At 44.0% G+C, this 24,251-nt stretch overlaps 1 protein-coding gene across 2 annotated transcripts in view; it reads left to right on the top strand.

The window, feature by feature from the left end:
* PDPR (pyruvate dehydrogenase phosphatase regulatory subunit) overlaps positions 1 to 24,251 on the top strand; it is a 37,399-nt gene that overhangs the window by 8,268 nt on the left and 4,880 nt on the right. The window contains exons 3-17 of one of the 2 annotated variants that reach the window (XM_055145179.1): positions 1,249 to 1,382; positions 2,773 to 2,854; positions 2,952 to 3,115; positions 4,152 to 4,273; positions 5,014 to 5,131; positions 5,827 to 5,976; positions 10,471 to 10,663; positions 13,972 to 14,096; positions 16,948 to 17,103; positions 17,814 to 17,947; positions 18,306 to 18,454; positions 18,904 to 19,016; positions 20,539 to 20,633; positions 21,733 to 21,822; positions 22,878 to 23,060. In XM_055145179.1, the coding sequence (XP_055001154.1) occupies positions 1,249 to 1,382; positions 2,773 to 2,854; positions 2,952 to 3,115; positions 4,152 to 4,273; positions 5,014 to 5,131; positions 5,827 to 5,976; positions 10,471 to 10,663; positions 13,972 to 14,096; positions 16,948 to 17,103; positions 17,814 to 17,947; positions 18,306 to 18,454; positions 18,904 to 19,016; positions 20,539 to 20,633; positions 21,733 to 21,822; positions 22,878 to 23,060 (2,008 nt within the window). Of the gene's footprint in view, positions 1 to 1,248; positions 1,383 to 2,772; positions 2,855 to 2,951; positions 3,116 to 4,151; positions 4,274 to 5,013; positions 5,132 to 5,826; positions 5,977 to 10,470; positions 10,664 to 13,971; positions 14,097 to 16,947; positions 17,104 to 17,813; positions 17,948 to 18,305; positions 18,455 to 18,903; positions 19,017 to 20,538; positions 20,634 to 21,732; positions 21,823 to 22,877; positions 23,061 to 24,251 lie in introns of those variants that run through there. The other variant, XM_055145180.1, reaches the window with a different exon arrangement.

Here is a 24,251-nt window from a genome sequence, read left to right as displayed (position 1 = left end):
ATGCCAATCCTGAAATAAATTAATTCAGTTAAATGGCTCCATTCAATTTCTTTTCTGTTTTTTTCTTTTTTTTGCTTTTTGGATCACACCTGGCGATGCACAGGGGTTACTCCTGACTCTGCACTCAGGAATTACTCCTGGCGGTGCTCAGGGGACCATATGGGATGCTGGGAATCGAACCTGGGTCGGCTGCGTGCAAGGCAAACGCCCTACCCACTGTGCTATTGCTCTAGCCCCATCCATCCAGTTTCTTAAGGCAGTCCTGTAGGTGTGTCCCAAAGCTCAGACTATATTAAATAGTATGTCTTACTATTTACAAGTATTAAGGGGTATTTCTTGCTTCTGGCCTGTCAGAAGTTCAAGATTTCCTTCTCTTAGTTGTTTTGGGAAGCAAGCAACATCTGGCCTTTTGATAAATCAGGCTCCTGCTGTGTTTCCCATACAGGGTGCAAAAGAAATCATCCCATAATCTTTAGGATCCTTCAGATTAAGAGCTTTATTAGTAGAATGTATCACTGTATCACTGTCATCCCGTTGATCATCGATTTGCTTGAGCGGGCCCTACTGCTCCATTGCTCCTATGTCTCCATTCATCCTCGCTCTGAGATTTTAGCATCCTCTCTTTACTCTTCCTTCCCAATGGTGCTACATTAGAGGCTCTTCAGGGTCAGGGAAATGAGACCCATCATTGTTACTGTATTTGGCAAATGAATATGCCATGGGGAGCTTGCCAGGCTCTTCCCCGTGTGGGCAGTAAACTCTCCGTAGCTTGCCAGGTTCTCCAAGAGGGAGAACTAGGCTATCAGATGTCTTTGCGGTGCACCAGTGTGCTTCTGGGAGCTTGGTTTTATAGTCTCTGGATGTTGGCCAGTGATGGGATTTCACAGCGCCGGGGGCAGTTTCTGGATGTGACTGCCTAGCTACTGGAAAATGGGGGATTTGGGTGGAAGAGGCCCAGTCCCGATCTGAGCAGCCTTGGAGATCTCAGTCCCGGATCCTGCACTCCTGGGTTCCTCTGCTGGTTGCTTCATGCATGAGGCTTGTATACCTATTGTAAACATAGGGATAGAATGTAATAGAATAATAATGTAATAGAATGTATACCTATTGTAAACACAGGGATACCAAACTGCCATGTAACTCCTCCATCTTTTGTTATTACAAACAGTGCTTGCTGTGATGAGAAATCTTTGATTTGTCGATTTCATAGAAACAGTCTACCTAATAGCATTTGCCTTCATAATGTAGGTTGGCTGCTGGCTCTACGAGGTTCTGTGCTGGCATCTTAAGCACTGCAAGGCACTCGAGCATTGAACAGAAGATGGCAGACTATTCAAACAAACTCTACCATCAGTTAGAACAAGAAACAGGAATCCAAACAGGTAAGCCGGTAGTTCCCTAGACACTTAGCACTCAGAGTTGTCAGGTGATTTGATAATACTTGATTTTTTTTTGGTGGGGGGGGCACACCCAACACTGTTCATGGGTTACTCCTGGCTCTGCATTCAGGAATTACTCCTGGCAGTGCATAAGGGAACATATGGGATGCTGGGGATTGAACTTGGCTCATGCAAGGCAATGCCCTACCTGCAGTAATATCACTTTATCCCCTAATACTTGATTTTAATCCTAGCTTTACCACTGGTCGGGGTATTACCTTGGGTAGGGTTTGAGTTCAAAGAGTGTCTGCCTGTTGGTCCAGAGATGGAACTACTGATTCCTGATCTGTTGGTTCAATTACTAATGGTCTGTTGAGTTCTGCTAGTTAGACTCCCTCCCCGCCAAAAAAAAAAAAAAAAAGAAAGAAACCACGCTAGTGGTAGCCAGAAGATAGGTCAAAGACTAGAGTACCAGTTTTACATTAAGAGGTCTGGATTTGATTTCCAGTACAGCTGAGTGTGGTCTGAAAATTAAAAAAAATTTTCTGAGTATTGTTAGGGATGATCCCTGGACACAGAGCCTGGAGTACGCCTTGATCATCTCTGTTGTGACTCATCCCCTACCCCGTTTACCTCCACCCTCCCCATTCTGTTGTGAAGTCTAATGGAACAGATCAAATTCTCTCTCTCCCACTCCCTCTCCCCTCTTCCCCCTCCCCTCCAAATTTTCTCTCTCCCCTCCTTTCTCCCTCCCAGTCCTTCCCTTCATTCTTCTCCCTAGCTTCCCTCCACACACACATAGTCACTTGTTTTACTTAATTTGGTGTGAGGGGATGATATGTGGCCTTTGGACTACACTTGGCTAGCTCAGGGCTTACTCCTGGCTCTATTCTCAGGGGAAAAAAAAAATTAACAGAGTTTTTTTCCAGTGGATGCTGTTAACTACTAGCAGTGAAGATCTAAGGAGGAAAGGATAGTTATTATTATTATTTTTTTAGCTAACCCTAACCACTGTACTATCGCTCTGGCCTAGGATAGTTATCCTTAAAGAATCTTCCCACTAGATGATAGTTATAAAGGGGGAAACAGTGACTTTACAGTTCTCTGGCAACCATGTGATCCAAGTTAATGTCACCAGGAATGGAACATTCAGTCTTTTTTTGGTTTTTGGGTCACACCCGGCGATGCACAGGAATCACTCCTGGCTCTGCACTCAGGAATTACTCCTGGCGGTGCTTGGTGTACCATATGGGATGCTGAGAATCGAACCCGAGTTGGCCACATGCAAGGCAAATGCCCTACCTACTGTGCTATCGCTCCAGCCCCTAACTTACCATTTAGTGAGCTTGTGGCTCTGCCTTTGTCTCAGTTCAGCCTGATTTTTTTCTAACAGGTTACATAAAGACAGGTTCCATTTTTCTGGCTCAAACTCAAGATCGACTGATCTCCCTGAAGCGCATCAATTCAAGGCTGAAGTACGTATGAGACTGGAAGCTTGTTATAACTTTACTATTAAACTGACTTCTCCAACAGGGCCAGTGAATGTCATTGTCCCCTTGTGTTCTGTGGCAGTGTTATAGGCATTCCTTCTGAGATCATCTCCCCCAAGAAAGTGGCTGAACTTCACCCTCTCCTCAATGTGCACGACCTGGTGGGGGCCATGCATGTTCCCGAGGATGCAGTGGTATCCTCCGCCGATGTGGCTCTTGCCCTGGCAAGTGCTGCCTCCCAAAATGGTAAGCAGGTTGGTATTTGGATTAGGAAGAGGTTCACTAAGAAAGTGTCTCACCCGAATTAGGGAATGACCGCTCCTGTTTTGAACACACACATTTTTCTCTTAATGTAGTATCTACTAAATATTTTTTCCTCAAGGTCACATTTTTTCTTATTAAAGTCCTACGGAACTGCTTTTAGTTCTGAAAAATACACTTTAGTCTTCAGGGATTTTTTTTTTGTGAAGAACTTGAGAGCTCCACTATTGGAGCACACCTCAAGGGTTAGTCAGTGGCATAGATGGTGCTTTGTGGTGGAATGGGTGAGAGGAGACTAACCAGTGTCTTGGCTGTTCCATTTCCTGGAAATATCAATTCATAATGTGGGTAGAAGAGAATCTAAGACTCCTGTTTGTGTTTCTGTCTCTTGCCTTTTTTAATCCTAAGACTTGTGTGCTACAGTTGCTTTTTTAATTTTTATTTGCTTTGGTTTTTTGTTTTTTTGGCTGTTCTCAGCAATACACAGGACTGTTTCTGGCTCTGTGCTCAGGAGACTACATCTGGTGCTGGGATTTGAACCAGGGCTGTGCCTCCGAAACTGCATGTAAAATCAGTGCCTTGCCTTCTATGCCATCTCTCTCTATAGCAATTTTAAATTGGCTTGCCATTTTCTGTGTACATGGGAAAGGCGCATGTCCTCAGTCTCAGCATGTGGTTCTTAGGAGTTTCTTGTTGTTTTTTTTCCCCTAGTTATAGCTTTGACTTGGGCTGTTCAGTATTTGAGTTGAGAATCTATTGCAGATGATTTAATTCTGGATCATCAGATGGATTCACCTGTTGTGTCCCCCTCCCTCCACCAACACAGTTTTTGAGCCACACCCAGGGGTTATAAGCTCAGGGCTTACTCCTGGCCCTGTGCTTAGGGATCACCTCCTGGTGGGGCTTGGTAAACAGTAATGTGGTGCTGGGATTCAAACCTGGTTCATTTGTTTGCAAGGCAAGTGCCATCATTGCTGTGCTGTCTCTGGTCCTCATCAATTATTTCTTTACCTTGGAACAGGTGTTCAGATCTATGACCGGACAAGTGTCCTTCATGTAATGGTCAAAAAAGGTCAAGTTACTGGTGTGGAAACAGACAAAGGACAGATTGAATGCCAATATTTTGTCAATTGTGCTGGTCAGGTAGGTAGTAGTAATACCGGGTTACTAACTTTTATCTAACTTTTGTCTTCAGGATTTTGGGGTATTGAGACAGATGAGTAATACTGGGACAAAGTAAACAGATTTCTGAGATCACAGACACCTGGACCTGTTCTCTTACAGAAGTACCCTTGACCTTTTCCTTTATGCACCATGGCTTAGTTGGTGCTGTCTTGTCAAGGAAGGCCAGAAGGCGGTTTGAGCACTGACAGACCCTGTGCCCCTGGGTTCTCTCTGTATTTTATTTCATTCTGCAACCTAGCATATACAGCATGGAGCTCTTGTGTCATTCTCCTGTGTCATTCCAGACACTAAAATGCTTTTATTTCTAAGGAAAATTTTGGTCCCTTGGCCCTCCACCATAGTCTTAAGATAACCTAGAAATATTTTTGCCACATGCAGTTTCTTTATGATTTGGTATTTGGGGCTTGTAGTGAGACCAGGGACTTTGTTGAAAGGGACTCATTTGTTTCCCATGAGCTGCTTTTATTGGTTGGTAGATCTCTTTGATCTAACAATAGAGTTTTTGGTTTAAAAAGTACAGTGTTGCTCCCCATCAAATAATTGAATTAAAGCAGGCTTGAACTTGGCTTCCCAAAACTTGACACTGTAGCAAGAGCACACATAAGCCACTTGAAATTAAGTGCTTTTCAAGTGGTTGAAGTTGCTCATTTGTCTTTCTGTTCCTTTTCCCACCCACAAATAAATCTGTCCATTTGTAGTGGGCATACGAGCTGGGTCTGTCCAACGAGGAGCCGGTTAGTATCCCGTTACATGCCTGCGAACACTTCTACCTTCTGACTCGCCCCTGGGAGACCCCTCTGCAGAGCAACACACCAAGTGAGGACTTGCACTTTGTTTTTAATCTTGTTTTCTTGCCACTACTCTGTCCTCTGAAAAAGAAGGCTTTCTGCTAAGGACAGACTGCCGGAGTCTTTTCTCGAGCATGTTACAGGGAGTTGCACCCAGTTCTAACTTTTTCCTGATAGCTTTGTATGAAAGGATGGCCAATTTTGGGGCTTTTTGTTTGTTTGCTTTGCAAGTTAATTATTAGTTCCCCCAAAGTCTATAAATTGGGATTATTTGCAACATAACACTGAGTTTTTTATTTGAATGCTGTACATTATAGTAGTGTCATAGGTAAGTTGTAAACTTAGTTGATGAGTGACTCGAGCACCATGGGAGCTTTGAATAATACTGTGAAGGTCTTACTCCCTAGCAGTGAGCTCTAGCAAATTACTCTTGCCAGAGTTTCATATGGTATGGTGGCTGTTGTGTGGCTGATTTTGAGGACTAGTTGAAAATTTCTAAGTAACTGATGGGATTAGATTTACTCAGAAACAATACCCACTGTAAATCTGAGTGTGGGATAGGTGTTTTTTTGAAAGCTGATTAATGTCTGTGTTCAATTGGATGCTTTCCATTATTAAAGCCATTAAAGGGTGGTTTGGGTTGGGTGTTTTCCTGTCCATTTAGAAAGATGACCCTGTCTTTTTTTCTTCTCTTCCCTATTCCCTATGATTTCTCGTCCTCAGCCATTGTGGATGCTGATGGGAGAATTTATATTCGGAACTGGCAGGGTGGCATCTTGTCTGGTGGCTTTGAGAAGAATCCAAAACCAATTTTTACTGAAGGAAAGAACCAGCTGGAGATTCAGAATCTTCAGGAAGACTGGGATCACTTTGGTGTGTGAACTAGATTGTTATAGTAATGTCTTTATATTTGATTGATGTTATATTTTCATTGTTTTTTGAGATATAATCGATGAACAACATTTTTTATTTGAATAAGCCTGGTTGGCTATAAACCTGGTTACTATCTCTCACTATTCAGTTAATCATTTTTTCCCTTGAAATTTTGGGTTATACTTGGTGGTACTTGGGGACCATCCTATGCCAAAGATCAAATATGGACTTCCTATATGTAAAATATGTGTCCCAACCTTTTTGGGATCACCCCAGCTATGAAGTTAACATTTAAGATTTCCATTTTTGGACTGAAGAGAAACTTTAATAGGCTAAGTGCTTGCTTTGTATGCAGAAGGCCTGGGCTCAATCCTTTGTAGCTCAAGGTTCTCTACATGACCTTTTTTGTTTGTTTGTTTGTTTGTTTGCTTCTTGGGTCACACCCGGTGATGCTCAGGTGTTACTGCTGGCTCTGCACTCAGGAGTTACTCCTGGCGGTGCTCGGGGGACCATATGGGATACTGGGAATCGAACCTAGGTCGGCCATGTGCAAGGCAAATGCCCTACCCGCTGTGCTATTGCTCCAGCCCTCTACATGACCCTTTGAGGACTGTCAGGAACAGCCTCAAGCACCGCTGCCTCCAAATTGACTAAACTCTTAAATCTGCTCTACAGCAGTATTGACTGTGGTTACCAACCAAACTGATTATGATCACCGTTATTACACCTCCATGATTTATTTAATTTATAACTTATCCCATTCCCCTTTTCCTTTTTTTGTTGTTGCAGTCTCTGGGTATTGTGTACTTGGTTCTAATGCGCACACACACACACTTTGCACTCAGCTAGAAATTACACATTTCCTTATGTTTGGGATCCCAAATGGCAGTTGCTGAGACTGTGCTCTGTACATGGTCTTGAACTCACACATGATAGGTAGACACTTGCTACAACGGTGTTTCTGAACCCCAGGCCTTATTTTACAGCTGGGAGTTTGTATAATTTTACTTCATTTTTTTTTTTTTTGCTTTTTGGGTCACACCTGGCGGTGCTCAGGGGACCTTATGGGATGCTGGGAATCGAACCCGGGTTGGCCACGTGCAAGGCAAACACCCTACCCGCTGTGCTATTGCTCCAGCCCCCTTTACTTCATTTTTTCTGCCACCCCAGCACCCTTTCCCTCTGGGAAGCCACTCCACTGTTCTTCTATTTTTCATAGCTGAGAAGATGGCTCAAAGGGCTGGAGCATATGCTTTGCATGTGTGATATGGCTTTGATATCTAGCACTTAGGGCTGGATATCTAGCACAGTGGTAGGGCAAGTATTGAGTGGCCATCATGTTTGATCTATAGTCTACTTTCGGCATGCATCTCCCATCGCGAGCGGGCCCTCTAAACACCCTTTACTTGGTGGGCCCTTCTCTGTCTGAGCTGTCTTTTCCCCCCAGCATGTGAGGCCGGCTTCCAAGCTGTGGAGTGATCCTCCTGGACCTTATCTCTATTATTCCATTGTTAGTCTCCCATTCTGTTACTTCATATTTCACAAATGAGTGCAATCTTTCTACATCTGTCCCTCTTTTTCTCTCTCTCTCTTTTTTTTTTTTTTTTTGCTTTTTGGGTTGCACCTGGCGATGCACAGGGGTTACTCTTGGGTCTGCACTCAGGGATTACTCCTGGCGGTGCTCAGGGGACTATATGGGGTGCTAGGAATCGAACCCGGGTCGGCCGCGTGCGAGGCAAACGCCCTACCCGCTGTGCTATCACTCCAGCCTCGTGTCCCTCTCTTTCTAACTCATTTCACTTAAGATGATACTTCCCATGTTGATCCACTTATATACAAATTTCATGACTTCATCTTTTCTAACTGCATAGATGTGCCAGTTTCTTTAACCACTCATCTGTTCTTGGGCATTCAGGTGTTTTCCAGATTCGGGCTATTGTAAACAGTGCTGCAGTGAACATACAAGTACAGATGTCATTTCTACTATACTTTTTTGCATCTCCAGGATATATTCCCAGAAGTGGTATTGCTGGGTCAAATGGAAGCTTAATATCTAATTTTTTGAGAAGTGTCCATACTGTTTTCCAAAAGGGCTGAACTAATTGGCATTCCCACCAACAGTGAAGGAGAGTCCCTTTCTCCCCACATCCATGCCAATACCATTTGCTTGTGCTTTTTTGGCTGTGGGCCAGTCTCTGTGGTGTGAGATGATATCTCGTTGTTTTGATCTGCATCTTCCTGATGATTAGTGGCAAAGAGCATTTTTTCATGTGCCTTTGGGCCATTCGAATTTCTTCTTTGAGAAAGTTTCTGTTCATTTCATTGTCCCATTTTTTGATGGATGTTTTCTTCTTATAGAGTTCAACCAGTGCCATGTAGATCCTTGATATCAACCCCTTATCAGATGGGTATTAGGTGAATATCCTTCCCCATTCTGTAGATTGTCTTTGTATTTTGATCAGTTTCTTTTGAGGTACAGAAGCTTCTTAGTTTAAGATAGTCTCATTTGGTTATCTCAGGGAAACGTTATTTTACTTTATTTTTTATTTTATTTTATTTTTTTTGCTTTTTGGGTCACACCCGGCGACACACAGGGTTACTCCTGGCTCTGCACTCAGGATTTACTTCTGGTGGTGCTCAGGGGACCATATGGGATGCTGGGAATCGAACCCGGGTTGGCTGCGTGCAAGGCAAACACCCTACCCGCTGTGCTATCACTCCAGCCCCAAGTAAAACCTTTTTTAATTAAAAAATTTTTTTTAATTGAATCAGGGTGAGCTATAGTTACAAAACTTTTTTTTTCCCCTTTTGGGTCACACCCGGTGATGTACAGGGACTGCTCTTGTCTCATGCACTCAGGAATTACTCCTGGTGGTGCTTGGGATGCTGGAAATCGAACCCGGGTCAGCCACGTGCAAGCAAATGCCCTACCTACTGTGCTAGCACTCCAGCCCCAAACCCAAACCCAACTGTTTGAGTTTCAGTCATATAGTGGTCGAACAACCATCCCTCCACCAGTGTACATTTTCCACCACCAATGTCCCCAGTATCCCCCCTTAATCCCCCCCATCTCACCCTCCCCCTGTCTCTATGGCAGTCAGATTCCCTCTTAAACTCTCTCTCTACTTATGGGTATTATGGTTTGCAGTACAGATAATGAGAAGCTTTCATGTTCAGTCCTTTATCTGCTTTCAGCACAGATCTCCCATCCCAAGTGATCCCTCCAACCATCACTGCCTTGGTGATCCCTTCTCTATCCCAGCTGCCTTCTCTCACAGGTCTTAAGGCAGGCTTCCCATCATGCAGCAATCTTCCTGGCCCTTGTCTCTACCACCCTTGGGTTTTAGTCTCATATAATGATATTTTATATTCCACAAGTGAGAGCAGTCATCTATGTCTGTCCGTCTTTTTCTGACTCATTTTACTTAGCATGATACTTTCCATGATTATCCACTTATAAGCAAATTTCATGACTTCATCTCTCCTAACAGCTGCATAGTATTCCATTGTGTAGATGGAATGTTTCTTTAACATTCCATAAGATGAAAGTTTCTTTAACCAGTCGTCTGTTCTTGGGCACTCGCACAGTAGTAGACATCTGCATCTGTACATTCATTGCAGCACTGCTCATAATAGCCAGAATCAGGAGGAAACCTTTTAATAGGACTTGATACTACTTTTAAGAGAGTTTTAGAAGCACAATTGCTTAATAAGGTCTTTTTTGTTTTGGAGGCCACTCAGCAATGCTCAGTGATCACTTCTGGAGGTGCTTGGGAGATTGTGATTCTGGGTTCAGCCTGATGAGTTTGCTCCTAACATAGTCTTTTTAGGAAATTTAGGTAATTTTAGGTAAATGTATGTATTGTATAGTTAACATACAGTCTCATGGTTCCAAGTTCATAAGGTATGAAATTTGACAGGACTTGCAGGGAAGTTTCCCTTGATGATTTTTTTCAGTAAATCTTTTATTATGGGAAATTCTAAACTTTTTATTTATTTATTTATATTTTTGGTTTTTGGGTCACACTCGGCGATGCACAGGGGTTACTCCTGGCTCTTCACTCAGGAATTACCCCTGGCGGTACTCAGGGGACCATATGGGATGCTGGGATTAGAACCCGGGTCGGCCGAGTGCAAGGCAAACGCCCTACCCACTGTGCTATTGCTCCAGCCCCTGAAATTCTAAACTTTTTAAAGTGGAGATACTAGTATAAAGAAACCACCATGTACTTGCCAATTGGCCCTAGTTTGGTTTCACATATCCCACTGGACTATTCCCAGAAAATAGATTTACAGTGAAACAGGCAGACTTTCTTCTGCAGCTATCCGGATTAGAACGACAATGCCTTCCATTCCCCTCTCTTTGCGTGTTATTGTTGTTTATGCCTTTCATTGCATCACTGGATGTGGCCCCACCCTTACTTTAAAAAAGCATAAGGAGTTAAAAATGTTTCCCTGTAAGCTGAAGACTCTGGATTTTGTTTCATTGCTCAGAGCCCCTGTTGAGTTCCCTCCTTCGTCGAATGCCAGAACTGGAGAGTCTGGAGATCCTGAAGTTGGTGAACTGTCCTGAGACCTTCACCCCAGACATGAGGTGCATCATGGGCGAGTCTCCCTCAGTGCAGGGCTACTATGTCCTGGCAGGAATGAACTCTGCTGGCCTCTCGTTTGCTGGGGGAGCTGGAAAGTAAGTCTTTCTCATTCAGAGCTTGCTGGGCTTCTTCAGCTCCAGTTATCTCTTGTTGATATGGTAGTATGCTATAATAAGGTGACACATGTAATTTGAGAGTTGTTTCCTTTAAAGCACCATGAGAGACTCTGCCATTATTCTGGAAATGCTGTGCAAAAGGTTTTAGAGTTTTGAAGTGAACCATAGAACCTGTGGGATATTCCTTTTGTATTTTTGTTTTTGTTTTTGGGATACACCTGGCTGTGTTCAGGGATCACTCCTGACAGGGCTCAGGGTGGGTGTCTGGATGGAATGTCAGGGATCTGAATCTGGGTTGGACACTTGAAAGGCAAGTGCCTTACCTACTGTGGTATCTTTCTAGACCATGTCTTAAATTTTTTTTTCTTTTGGTAATTGAGATTCTGTGGTTTATAATACTATTAATAATGGTTTCTTATGCACATAATCAACTGTTTGGATCAGTGCTCCCATTATGTTGCCTCTGGACCTTGGTTGCTACCTTGCTATGTATCTTTAAGTTCCAAGTATGAGAGAGATCCCTTTCCTTCTAACTTTACTCCTGATTTTCCTGACTTTTATGTCCACCCATAATTCTGCAAATGGCATGGCTTTGCTCTTTCTTAGAGCTGCATATTATTCCACTATGTAGATATACCACAACTTTTTTTTTGGCGGGGGGAATCACACCCAGAGGTGCTCAGAGGTTACTCCTAGCTCTGCACTCAGGAATTACTCCTGGTGTTGCTTGGGGGACCATACAGGATGCCAGGGATCAAACCTGGATTGGCTACATGCAAGGCAGGTGCCCTATAGCTGTATTGTCGCTCTAACTCCAGCTCATCTTCCTATATTTTTGCCCCTTAACCAATGTGGACCATTGAGTGTGTATTTGAGTTTGAGAACATCTATATTTAGTGAGTGAAATAGGTGATCATGTTCTATAATATGAATGTATTTAAAAATTTGATACACGGAGCTGGAGTGATAGCACAGCAGGTAGGGCGTTTGCCTTGCATGTGGCTGACCCGGGTTCGATTCCCAGCATCCCATATGGTGCCCTGAGCACCGCCAGGGATAATTCTTGAGTGCAGAGCCAGGAGTGACCCCTGTGCATTGCCGGGTGTGACCCAAAAAGAAAAAAAATAATTAGATTCTATGAGGCTGCACACTGCTAAAAGTGACCCCTGAGTCCTTAAGCATTTTCAGGGAAACCCTGAATGTAAAAAAATCAGTAATTAATGAAAATAAACCAGCATTCAAGAAAAAATACCATATGATTGCACTTACATGGGACACTTAAGAGTAGTATGGTGGAACCAGTATGATAGTACAATGGGTAGGGCATTCGCCTTGTATGCATCTGAACAGGGTTTGATTCCCTTGCATCACATATGGTCCTTTGAGCCAGCCAAGAGTGCGAGTGCGGTCCAGAAAGCCAAAAAAAGTACAGGGGCTAGGTTTAGTGGTAGAATACATGCCTCTCGTGTGTGAGACCTGGCTTCAGTCCTTGGCAGTGTGTTGGTGGAATGGAGGTTGTATAGGATGAAACAGGATGAATGGCAAATGACTGCTTAGAAGAGGCAGTCTCAGTATGGGAGGAGAAAAGTGCTTTGGTGATAGTTACACATTTACATACTTAATGAGTAACACGGTTAATTTTGATAACATGATAAATTTGGGTTTATTTTTGTTTGGTGTTTGGGTCATACTCTGTGGTACTCAGGGGCAACTTTGTGTGATACTTGGGGATTGGTCCTGGCAGACCCCAGGGGGACTAAGCAGTGCTGGAGTAAGCAGTGCTGGAGACCCAGGACTCCAGCATGCAAAGCATGCACTCCAGTCCTCTTAAGTGCCAGATTTTTATTTATCTGCATTCCCACAATTGTGTTTTTTGGGGGCTAGGTGCCTCCCAAACAGTGCTCAGGAGACTCAGGGGCTCCATCAGTGATTCTCAGCACACAGGTCTGGAGGTTCAGTCTAAGGGCCACCGACGTGATGTTCCCTGCAATACTGGGGATACCTGGGCCTCCCTGGTGCTGCTGGGGGCTGCCACCAGCAATGCTCAGAGGACCAGGTGATGCTGGGGGGATGAGATCTCGGTTGCTGCGTGCTGGACATGCACCTTATTTCCCATCCTTCACAATCAAGATTTTTTAATTTAATGGACCATTTTCTTTGAATTGATGTTCTGATTGGCTCTGAAAATAGTTATAGAAAAGGAGTTGCCAAAAGTACAGATATGATCAGATTGCATAAGGTCCTCAAGGGGTTGTTTGACAGGAAAATCAATAGAAACAGACTGCAACGTATCTGTACTTTATTCTGTGTTAAGAATTGGGACTTGAGGGGCTGGAGTGATAGCACAGCGGGTAGGGCATTTGCCTTGCACGCGGCCGACCCGGGTTCAAATCCCAGCATCCCATATGGTCCCCTGAGCACTGCCAGGAGTAATTCCTGAGTGCAGAGCCAGGAGTAACCCCTGTGCATCGCCAGGTGTGACCCAAAAAGAAAAAAAAAATACTGGGACTTGAGGGCTGGAGCAATAGCACAGCAGGTAGGGCGTTTGCCCTGCATGCAGCCTATGTGGGTTTGATTCCCAGCATCCCATATGGTCCCCTGAGCACTGCCAGGAGTAATTCCTGAGTGCAGAGCTAGGAGTAACCCCTGTGCATTGCTGGGAGTGACCCCCCCCCAAAAAAAAAAAAAGAAAAAAGAATTGGGACTTGTGTCTTAAATACGTTCTAGGTAATCTTTAAAGCTAAAATCCTCAGGGCCAGAGACATAGTATGGCAGATAAGGTATTTGCACATAACTGACCTGGTTTTGATTCCTGGCATCACTTATAGTCCCCTGAACAGAAATCTGCATGTTGCCCAAAAATGGATTTAAAAAAAAAAAAAAAGACTTTTTTTTTTTTTGCTTTTTGGGTCACACCCGGCGATGCACAGGGGTTACTCCTGGCTCTGCACTCAGGAATCACCCCTGGCGGTACTCAGGGGACCATATGGGATGCTGGGATTTGAACCCGGGTCGGCCGCTTGCAAGGCAAACACCCTACCCGCTGTGCTATCACTCCAGCCCCCCAAGACTAACATTTTAAGTGGCTTTGTGTGGGGTAGTGGTGGATCCATGCCTCTCCCCTCCCCCCGCAAAAAAAAAAAAAAGAAAAAAACAAGGACAACTCTCCAAAATTGCTCAACCAGTCTCTGACAAGGTAGCATTTTTTCTTTTTTCAAGATAAGATAGCATTTTTCAATTCAACATAGAGTCTTAGTAGTAGTGTCACATCTGATCCTCTCACACAGGTACCTTGCTGAATGGATGGTGTATGGTTATCCCTCAGAGAACGTCTGGGAGTTGGACTTGAAGCGTTTTGGAGCCCTCCAGAGCAGCCGCACGTTTCTTCGCCACCGGGTCATGGAAGTCATGCGTAAGGAGGCTTGCTTCCTCTTCATCTGGTGCAGGGGTCTTGGGCAGAACCTGCTCATCAGAGAGAGGGCAGCTTTCCTTTAGTTTTTTTAGTAATTGCTTCAAGTTGGGCTTCTGATGTTTGACTGTTTCAGACCTTTATTAGGGACACTGGCACACATCTACATGGCACATTTTCTTGTGTATTTCAAACTTTATTTCTGGAAGTAGGCTGTGACTCATGGTGGTACACTTTGGAAAGATCTGCTATTAGAGGAAAAAGCTGTCTGTTCCTACTTGGTCTTGGAGATCATGGTTTGTTCCTGAAGGCAAAGAATTTGTGAAGTCATCTTCAAAGCTTTGAGTGATTTTCATTATTAATTCAACATAGACTAGCAAGTTAGGAAATTATTTTACACAAATACAGAACATACATTTCTGCCCTCTTTGTCTCTGGTCTTCCAACTTCGAAGTATTTGGTCTCTTTATTTTTATGTTGTTATTCAGTAAGCCTTAAAGATGTAGCAGGCATTAAATCAGATTCTAATTTCATTTTCCTATATACTGAGGATCTGTTCTTTGCCAAAGTGAATGTGAATATTTTGGATATATTTATGCTCAAGAACTAAGTTTCTATATTGGTTTTTTTTTTTTTTTTTTTTGGTTTTTGGGTCACACCTGGCGATGCACAGGGGTTATTCCTGGCTCTGAACTCAGGAACCACTCCTGGCGGTGCTCAGGGGACCATATGGGATGCTGGGATTTGAACCCGGGTCGGCCGCGTGCAAGGCAAACGCCCTACAGCTATGCTATCATTCCAGCCCCTCTATATTGGTTTTGACTTGATTACAAATGAACTGCTGGGGCCAGGGAAATAGCTGTATATGTACAAATCCTGAGTCCAGTCCCCAGCTCCCAAAAGCAAACAAAACAGTTGCACTATTGACTTAGCACTTAAGGTGAGCCTTTAGATAGCCCTTTAACCTTGCATGCTCACATTTGGCCAGAGTCAAGAGCCTGGCAGTAGTATATGTATAAAGCAAAGAAAACGGTTAACTACTGACTTAGCATGTATGGTGAGCCTTAAGATAGCCCTTTAACCTTGCATGCTCACGTTTGGCCAAATCCATGGAAGAAGAAGGGCCTGGCAGTTGTGTGTGTGTGTACACACACACACACACACACACACACAAATCTGCTAATATTTCTAAGATTCCTTTTTTTTTTTTTTTTTTTTTTGCTTTTTGGGTCACACCTGGCAATGCACAGGGGTTACTCCTGGCTCTGCACTCAGGAATTACTCCTGGCGGTGCTCAGGGGACCATATGGGATGCTGGGATTCGAACCCGGGTCGGCCGCGTGCAAGGCAAACGCCCTACCCGCTGTGCTATCGCTCCAGCCCCCTAAGATTCCTTTTTCTTTTTTAAGCAAATCTTATGGCTAATGTGTTGCCCTTGAACAGTTGTTGAGCTCTAACAGATATTAGGGCACTTTTGGTGCCTTCTCTGATTTCTATGAACTAGAAATGCAATTATGGTGGAGACGGACAAACTGTTTGACTGTAAGTATCTAGCATGAATTCCTTCTCATCAATCTCCGGTCTCCTTTCCCCTCTTGTTTTGGAATCCTTTGAGGTCAGATCTTCATTGTAGAAGAAACTGGTGATTACGCTCTTTCTGGATATCAGTGGTTTTGGTGTTTTTTTAATTTTTAAATTTTCATTTCTTTTATTGAATCACCATGAGATACACAGTTACAGAGTTGTTCATGACTGGGTTTCAGTCATACAGTGTTCCAATACCTGTCATTTTGTTGTTGTTTTTGTTTTGATTTTTGGGCCATACCTAGCAGAACTCAGGGCTTACTTCTGGCTTTGAGCTTAGGGTTCACTTCTGACCAGGATTGGGGGAACCAAATGTTGTGCCAGGGATTAACCCAGGTTGGCTGTGTACAAGAGAAGCATCTTATCTGCTGTACTATTTCTACAGTCCTTTATGGCTAACTTGTTGCTATTGCAGATTGGACATTAGCAGAACTTAATTTTGATCCGAGCTTTGTTTGTAACTATTGGGACACTACTGTGCAGATGTCAAGTACTGTCAGGTTTCAAAGCTGCCAAATCAAGGTGAAATAGGTGTCCTTTCATCCCAAAATAGGTAAACATTGGTGCTGGCACATTGTTTGGTGACTCACACTGAATGTGGCTTTTTTTTTTTTTTTTTGGCTTTTTGGGTCACACCTGGCGATGCACAGGGGTTACTCCTGGCTCTGCACTCAGGAATTACCCCTGGCTGTGCTCAGGGGACCATATGGGATGCTGGGATTTGAACCCGGGTCGGCCGCGTGCAAGGCAAACGCCCTACCCGCTGTGCTATCTCTCCAGCCCCCTGAATGTGGTTTAATTAACACAAATTGCAGGGCTGGCATCATGTTAAATATTGAGAGAAAAAGTCTAACAGGTCTGAAATCCCAATAACACAGGTGAAGATTCAATAAATTAATTTTCCCACAATTATAACTATCTGTGTACCATTTAAATGTCATCTTCATGCCTGCTGTGGAGATTAGCAAAGTTTAGAATGGTAGACAATCTTTAGTCATTTCTACGCATAATTTGGAATGATAATTGAAAAGAAACTTCAAACCATTGTTTGCTTCATACCTATAGTGCCTTTAATTGGATGATGCTGACACAGCTATTGCAATGTTAATCTTTCGTCTGGTGCTAGCTTATTATGAAAGGTCCTGTTTGTTGGCAAATTTAGCTGCATTAACCTAGGAAGTCTGTCCTTTTGAATAGGTGCACTCTGAGTCTACTGGATATTGCCTATTACCTGTGATTTGGGCTCTCATAACTGCCATATGTGTTCTAGCTCTGCTGTATGACCTGAAGGTTCCCCGTTGGGACTTCCAGACTGGGAGGCAGTTACGCACTTCTCCTCTCTATGACCGGTTGGACGCACAAGGAGCCAGGTGGATGGAAAAACATGGATTTGAGAGGCCAAAATACTTTGTGCCACCAGACAAGGGTAGGAAGCTATTGTTTTCTTCCTTTTGTCCTGAGAATTAAAAACCATTTTTACTTATGTTATATTGTGCTGGTAGTGTTCCTCCCAAGCAGTGTTTAGGGGGCCACTCCTGGCCATCCTGAGCCAGCTAGGCCTAAGGTTCAATGTTAGTGTGTTGGTTCTGGCAAACACTAGGGTCAAGCTTAGTGCTTGTGGCCTCCAGGACTGTACCTGGCAATGCTTGAGGGGCGGTCTTGTGTCAGGGATTATGGGGGTCAGCTGCATGTAAGTCATGCACCTGAACCCTTGTACTCTCTCTCCAGCCCAGGAAAACTTTGTTTTTGGCCACACTTTGGTGGTATTTGGGGCTTACTCCTTGCTCTGTGCTCAGAATCTCTCCTGGGGGTGCCAGGGATTAAACCAGGGTCAGCCACATGCAAGGCCAATGCCTTACCCCCTGGTACTGTCTCTCCAGCATTCTAAGAAAACAACTGTTTTTGTTTTGGGGCCATACCCAGAGGTGCTCAGGGAGCACCTTTAGAAGGGCTTGGGGGGTGCTGGGGAGCAAACTGGGCTACATGCAAGGCAAACATCCTACCTGCTGTACTATTGCTCTGGTGCCTGGAAGAATAAATCATTGAAACACTGTGCTATACTGCACTATAGGGAGACCCTCCAATGGAAATCCCCTCTTTCATCCTGTTTTTTTTTTTTTTTTTCGTGTTCTACAGATCTGCTTGCATTGGAACAGAGCAAGACTTTCTATAAGCCAGACTGGTTTGATATTGTGGAGTCAGAAGTCAAGTGCTGTAAGGAAGCTGTATGTGTTATCGACATGTCCTCTTTCACCAAGTTTGAAATCACAGTAAGTATTTGGAACCAAAGTAATAGACTAGGAAACTGCATATATATTGTTTTTCATCTGTTACTTCAAAATTAACTGTTTAAGAACTCTGATGCATTTCAGTGTTTTATCTTTATCATAACATTTTTCTCAAATCTTAGCCATTTCTGGTCTCTTAAATTGCTTGCAGAAGTCCATTTATCATTAGAATCTGGTGGTAGCTTTCTGTGGCACTTTTTGCAGTGAACTAAATTTGCAGATATGGTTTCTTGAGTAGTGACTAGTTGAATTTCCTCAGAATAGCACTACATGTCAGGCCATGCTACCCAGCCAGATGCTCTCCTGTTCACTCTCTCTGCTTTTTTCCCTAACTTGACAGTCCACTGGGGATCAGGCATTAGAAATTCTGCAGTACCTCTTCTCTAATGACATTGACGTGCCTGTGGGCCACATCGTACATACCGGCATGCTCAACGAGGGCGGAGGGTATGAGAATGACTGCAGCATAGCCCGGCTTAACAAACGAAGGTGAGGGGCCTAAAATGCATGTTTTTATGTTCAGTGGGCTAGAATGCATGTTTGGCATGTAAGAGACCTGTCCCTGGAACCACACATAGTCCCCTGAGCACCACCAGAGGCAGTCTCTGGGACAGTAAGCCAGATTATGGTTCAAACACTCCCCCTCACCCCTCACAAAAACCCTCACCAGATTATATAAAAATTGGGTGTGAAGAAATTACTCTAATTTCTATTTACCGTACTAGGAATAGATGCTTTATCTCATGTTTATAGGTATGTATAATTTCTTGGCACTAACAACAGGTAGCTAAAAACCTATTTTGTTCTTTTGTGGTATATTCTAGAATTAATTGGTCTTATGTGCCAGACCTTATTCATACTTAGAAATGAGCTGAAAACATGTTTCCTGACCTTTTTCTGCTGCCTGGTTTTAATTACTCTTGGATATCACTTTTCAGTTTCTTCATGATTTCTCCAACTGACCAGCAAGTCCACTGTTGGGCCTGGCTTAAGAAACACATGCCAAATGACAGTAACCTGCTTCTGGAGGATGTCACGTGGAAATATACGGGTAAGGTGGCCTGCTGGGCCAGCTGATCCAGGGTCTCTTCTTCATCTGCCTTTTTGATTTGATATTCAGAAATAAACAGCGGTATTGGAAGCTTGGGGGCTGGGCATAGACAACAGGGTTGAGGCAGTTGCCTCACACATGGCTGACCCTGGTTAGGGTTCTGGCCCCCAAGCACCACCAGGAGTCATCCCCTAAGCAAGAGCCAGGAGTAAGCCCTAAGCAGCACTGGGTGTGGGGCCCCAAACAAACAAACAAAAAGAACTGGAGGCATGCAAGAGGCTCTCGGGTCATAGAAAAACAGGTCCCTAATGCCTCCCCCATGTTTTTCTATAAGTGAAGTGTGGATAAGATAGTGCTTTAATTTCTTTGCTTTGTCCACTTCTGGATTCCTTGTGGCTACCATATTTGAGTTCAAATATTTGTTTAACGAATCAGGGAATTAAAAATATTTGTAGAAAAATAGATGTTTAGGGGTCAGGGAGATAACTTGAAGGGTTGGTGCATGTGCTTTGCATTGAAGATTGGGTTCAATCCCCAGCACTCCACAGTCACCCAAATAGCTTGCCAGAAAGTAGCACCTGAACACTGCTGGATATGCTCTAAAGCTCCCCTCCTGGGGTCCAAAATGATAGTACAGTGAGTATGCTTTGCACACAGCTGACCCGGTTTCACTTCCTGGCCTCCCTTTTGGTCTCCTGAGCACTGCCAGGATTGATTCCTGAGTGTAGAGCCAGGAACCCCCTGTGCACTGCCAAGTGTGGTCCTACTCTCCCCAAGCAAAACCCTAAAATCAAAATACTCCCTCTCCAAATTGAAACAATTATTTGTAATATTTTCTTCAAAATATTCCCTTCGTTGTTTTAAAATCACTTTCCAGGATGGCTTATGTCATGATTATCTCTTCTCAGTCTCTTCCTTCTACCCCTTATTCCTGTACCCACTCCACTGAGACCTTCATTCACAGTTCCTCCAGCTCATCCTACCACATCGCAAACTCTGGAATCTTGCTGGACCCAAGTTGTTTCCTAGCCCATATAAGGGTTGTTGTGGTGTGACTTGCACAAGCTGCTGTCAACAGCATGACAGAACCCAGGGTGGTCACGGCAGGTCTTGTCAGAGTTCTCCTCTAGCTAGTGTCAGGGGACTGGAAAGGAATAGGTATTGTATAAATGGTTTATGGCAAGTCGTGGAAGTGGGTTTCTGCTACCCCATGGCCAGGACATGGTGTTTGATTCCAGTCTAATTGCGGGGGAAGCTATGGGGTGTTGTCATCCTATGGACTCTGGAGAGGGATCTCTAGTAAGGCTTTCATACAAGCAGCAGCTGCCTTCAGTAGGCCTTGGGGTGTGTATTTGCCAGCATCAGATTGCTCTGTGTCTGTCTTCGATATCTAAGCAAAGGGATGCTTTCATCGTTGTAACCCCAGGCATTGCCATATGTGAGCAAGTCTAGAGCAGAGCTTACCCTTTGGCCCAACTGTTCACCTGGAGAGGCCAGACATGTCTTGTTCTTTTCCATTTAGCCCTCAATCTGATTGGTCCTCGAGCTGTGGATGTGCTGTCCGAATTGTCCTATGCCCCTATGACTTCAGACCACTTCCCAAGTCTGTTTTGCAAGGTGGGTGCTAGTAAAGCTGTGGTTTTCAAGTGAGTAGGAATGTTTCTTTTATAGAGATGGCAAGAAGTTTTCCTTATCTATGGCTTTAGCACCCCAAAAAGGGGTGTTTTTTACTAAACGGAATTTTTCACATTCAGACTCTTCTTAATCTAATAAGCGTAAGGACACCTCTGAGGTGATGTAACTTCACTGAACAGCAGTTCTTTTTATTTGTTGCTTTCTGTAGCAGTGATACACTTTTTAAATAGAGGATTAAGACAATGATGCCAAAAAATGCCAGTCAAGACCAGGTGCCTTTTCTCCATGCAGTGTTTCCTCCTTCCCCTGAGTAATTGCTGTATGTCTGGGTATGTGGCATCTTGAGGTTAATGGTTTAGTTAACTAGGAAACAGCTGATTAGAGGGGTTGAGACATGTTTTGGCAACACAAGTAACTGCAGAAGTTATGATAGAGGCTCTTTGAAGTTGCAACCAAAGTTCGGCTGTACCTATAAACTGATGTTTCATTTTTCTTGTTTCACAAAGCGAAAGCAACAGGACTGTTTCTGCTCAAGCCACTCCCTTTGCTGCTTGGAGCAACCCACATGCCTTTGCCTCATGCCAGAGCAGCACATGAGGTTGAGCCGTGTATGGAGTCAGCAGGCCTAGAAGTAACATTCGAATACTAGACCCAGGTCTCTGCTTCCAGTGTAGCAGGAGGATTGTTTTCTGTGATTATCGGCATCATCTCTTGTGGGGTAGATCCCAACCAATCTGTCAAGACCCTCAAGACATTTGCCCTGGTCTTTACTGTTTCCAAGCCTAAAGTCAATCTTCAGAATATCGCGAAAAAGAAACATTTCCTCCTTGTCAAAGTCTTTGCCTCTGTTTCCTGTCAGCAGCTTAGACTAAGCACCCCTAATGCTAACATGCTGATGTTTGCGAGAAGAGCTATTAGAAAGGCTGTGCTCCCTTCAGAGTGACCCCAATACCAGAAATAGGTTTAGGATGAAATAAATTCTTTCTGTATATCTCCCTTGGGGCCAGACACAGGGAGCACAGCCAGGAGAAGTTGCCTCAGGCAAGTGGTTCCCACTGACTTTGTCCCCTTGTTCCTCCAGGAGATGAGTGTGGGATATGCAAATGGGATCCGGGTGATGAGCATGACGCATACAGGGGAGCCGGGATTCATGCTTTACATCCCTATCGAGGTGAGTATGGAAGTAGGAATGTTGGCTTCATTGTCAGATATGCCATCTCAATTGAGGGTTAGGAACAGGTTGCATTAAAGACAGCAATGATTTAAACTAAGTTAATCTTTCTGAACAAGAAATAACAGTTAACATAATTCAAAAATAAAAACCTATAGAATCTGATGCCATCTGACCAGTTCCACCAACTATCACCAATGATACTATTCTATTCCCTTTTTTGTGTCTTGAGAACTATGCATATCTAAGTTTGAAGACTTCTTAAATCCCCTTGAAAAATGCAAGTTTTTTTGTTTTTTGGTTTTTTATTGGGGGGGGGGGTCACACCTGGCGATGCACAGGGTTTACTCCTGGCTCATGCACTCAGGAATTCCTCCTGGCAGTGGTTGGGGGACCGTATGGGATGCTGGGAATCTAACCTGCATTGGCCGAGTGCAAAGCAAACACCCTACCCACTGTGCTATCGCTCCAGCCCTGAAAAATGCAAGTTTTGGGGCCTGGAGTGATGTTACAGCTGGTAGGATGCTTACTTTTGCACACAGGAGCCAACCCAGGTTTGATCCCTAGCACCGCAAGTCATCTGAACACTACCAGGAATGATCCCTGAGTGCAGAGGTGTGAGCCCTGAGCATGCCAGGTGAGGAATTGGGTACGGAGAAGATGACTGTCTTAGACATTTAAATTAAATGTGTTGCTTTATAAAAGTGGAACTTTCGGGCTGGAGTGTTAGTACAAGGGGTAGGGCGTTTGCCTTGCACACGGCTGACCCGGGTTTGATTCCCAGCATCCCTTATGGTTCCCTGAGCACCGCCAGGGGTAATTTCTGAGTGCAGAGCCAGGAGTGACCCCTGTGCATCACTGGGTGTGACTCAAAAAAGTGGAACTTGAGCCTGAGTTAGGGGTGATCTGACTCATTACTACCAGGCACTTTAAAGGATTTTTGATGTGGAGTCTGTTTGGGGATTTTTAGCCCTCAGTCTGACACTGCTAGACATATTGTACCATGCTTAATTCTGAAGGTCTATTGATGACTAACCTGTGGTCTCTCCCTTTAGTATGCACTACATGTGTACAACGAAGTGATGAGTGTTGGGCAGAAATACGGAATCCGGAATGCTGGGTACTATGCTCTTCGTAGTCTCCGAATTGAGAAGTTTTTTGCCTTTTGGGGTCAGGATTTAAATACTCTCACCACACCCCTGGAATGCGGACGAGAATCTCGGGTGAAATTGGAAAAGGTACTGTATAGCTCCAGACATCCCTTGTGGTTCCCCAAGCACTGCCAGGAATAACTCCTGGGTTTACAGTCAAGGAGTAACCCTTGTGCATTCTGGATATGACCAAAAGTACAAAAAGCTGATGGGGAAGAAAAGTAGGAAAATGATGAGGACTTGGTGAGAACATTGGGAGAATTCAGAGGTCCTGAGAATTAAACAGGTCTGTGTGGGATGAAAAATACTCAAGTTGGGGGGGGGGGTTTGGGCCACACAGTGATGCTCAGGAGTTACTCCTGGCTTTGTGCTCAGGGATCACTGCTGGTGGGTGACCAGGGAACCATATGGGATGATGGGGATTGAACATGCATCAGCCTTGTACAAGGCAAGCACAATAACTGCTGTACAATCTTTCTCTGGCCCCTGGGATAAAAAATATTAATATAGACACAACATAATGGATGACACTTAGGCTCCAAGCACTTTGGTTTCTAGATTAAGTTCCTTCTGGGAAGATTTTTAGTTGATTCATTAACATGCCACAAGTCAAATTATGATTTACATCCAGCTAGTTTCTTTTCAAAAGTGTATTCAGTGAAAAATCTCTCTTCCGCCACATGCAGTCTTCCCTAATTTTGTCCAAAGAGGGCCAGAGAGCTAGAAGCTGGTAGTACTTTTGCCTTGCATGCAGCTAACCTGGTTGATCCTGGCATCCCATATGGTCGCTGAGCCCATCAAGAATGATTGCTGTTGGGGCTGGAGTGGTAGCACAGTGGGTAGGGCGTTTGCCTTGCACGCGGCTGACCTGGGTTCGATTTCCAGAATCCCATATGGTTCCCTGAGCACCACCAGGAGTAATTCCTAAGTGCAGAGCCAGGAGTAACCCCTGTGCATCACCAGGTATGGCCCAAACCCCCCACCAAAAAAAAAAAGTGATTGCTGAATGCAGCCAGGACTCCTGAACATTGCCAGGTGGGCTCCCAAAACAAACCAAAAAACCCTTAAAACCTACTTTTACTAGGATAAAATATCTAGAGAGCTTTAGCGTAATACATCGATTCCCCTCTCTACTTTTCTTGGGGGCTGAGGCTTCTCCTGAGGATAGTTGCCAGTTTTCACAAATCTGTATAAATTACATGTAACTTTTTTAAAAATAACATTGCTACATAAACTTTGTTGCAGTCATGGTTCTAACAAGTATGCCTATGTACACAC

This window comes from Sorex araneus, chromosome 8, assembly GCF_027595985.1.
Source record: "Sorex araneus isolate mSorAra2 chromosome 8, mSorAra2.pri, whole genome shotgun sequence".
NCBI lineage: Eukaryota > Metazoa > Chordata > Mammalia > Eulipotyphla > Soricidae > Sorex > Sorex araneus.
Note: the sequence above shows the minus strand (reverse complement) of the source record. Positions and strands in the feature narration are given on the sequence as shown.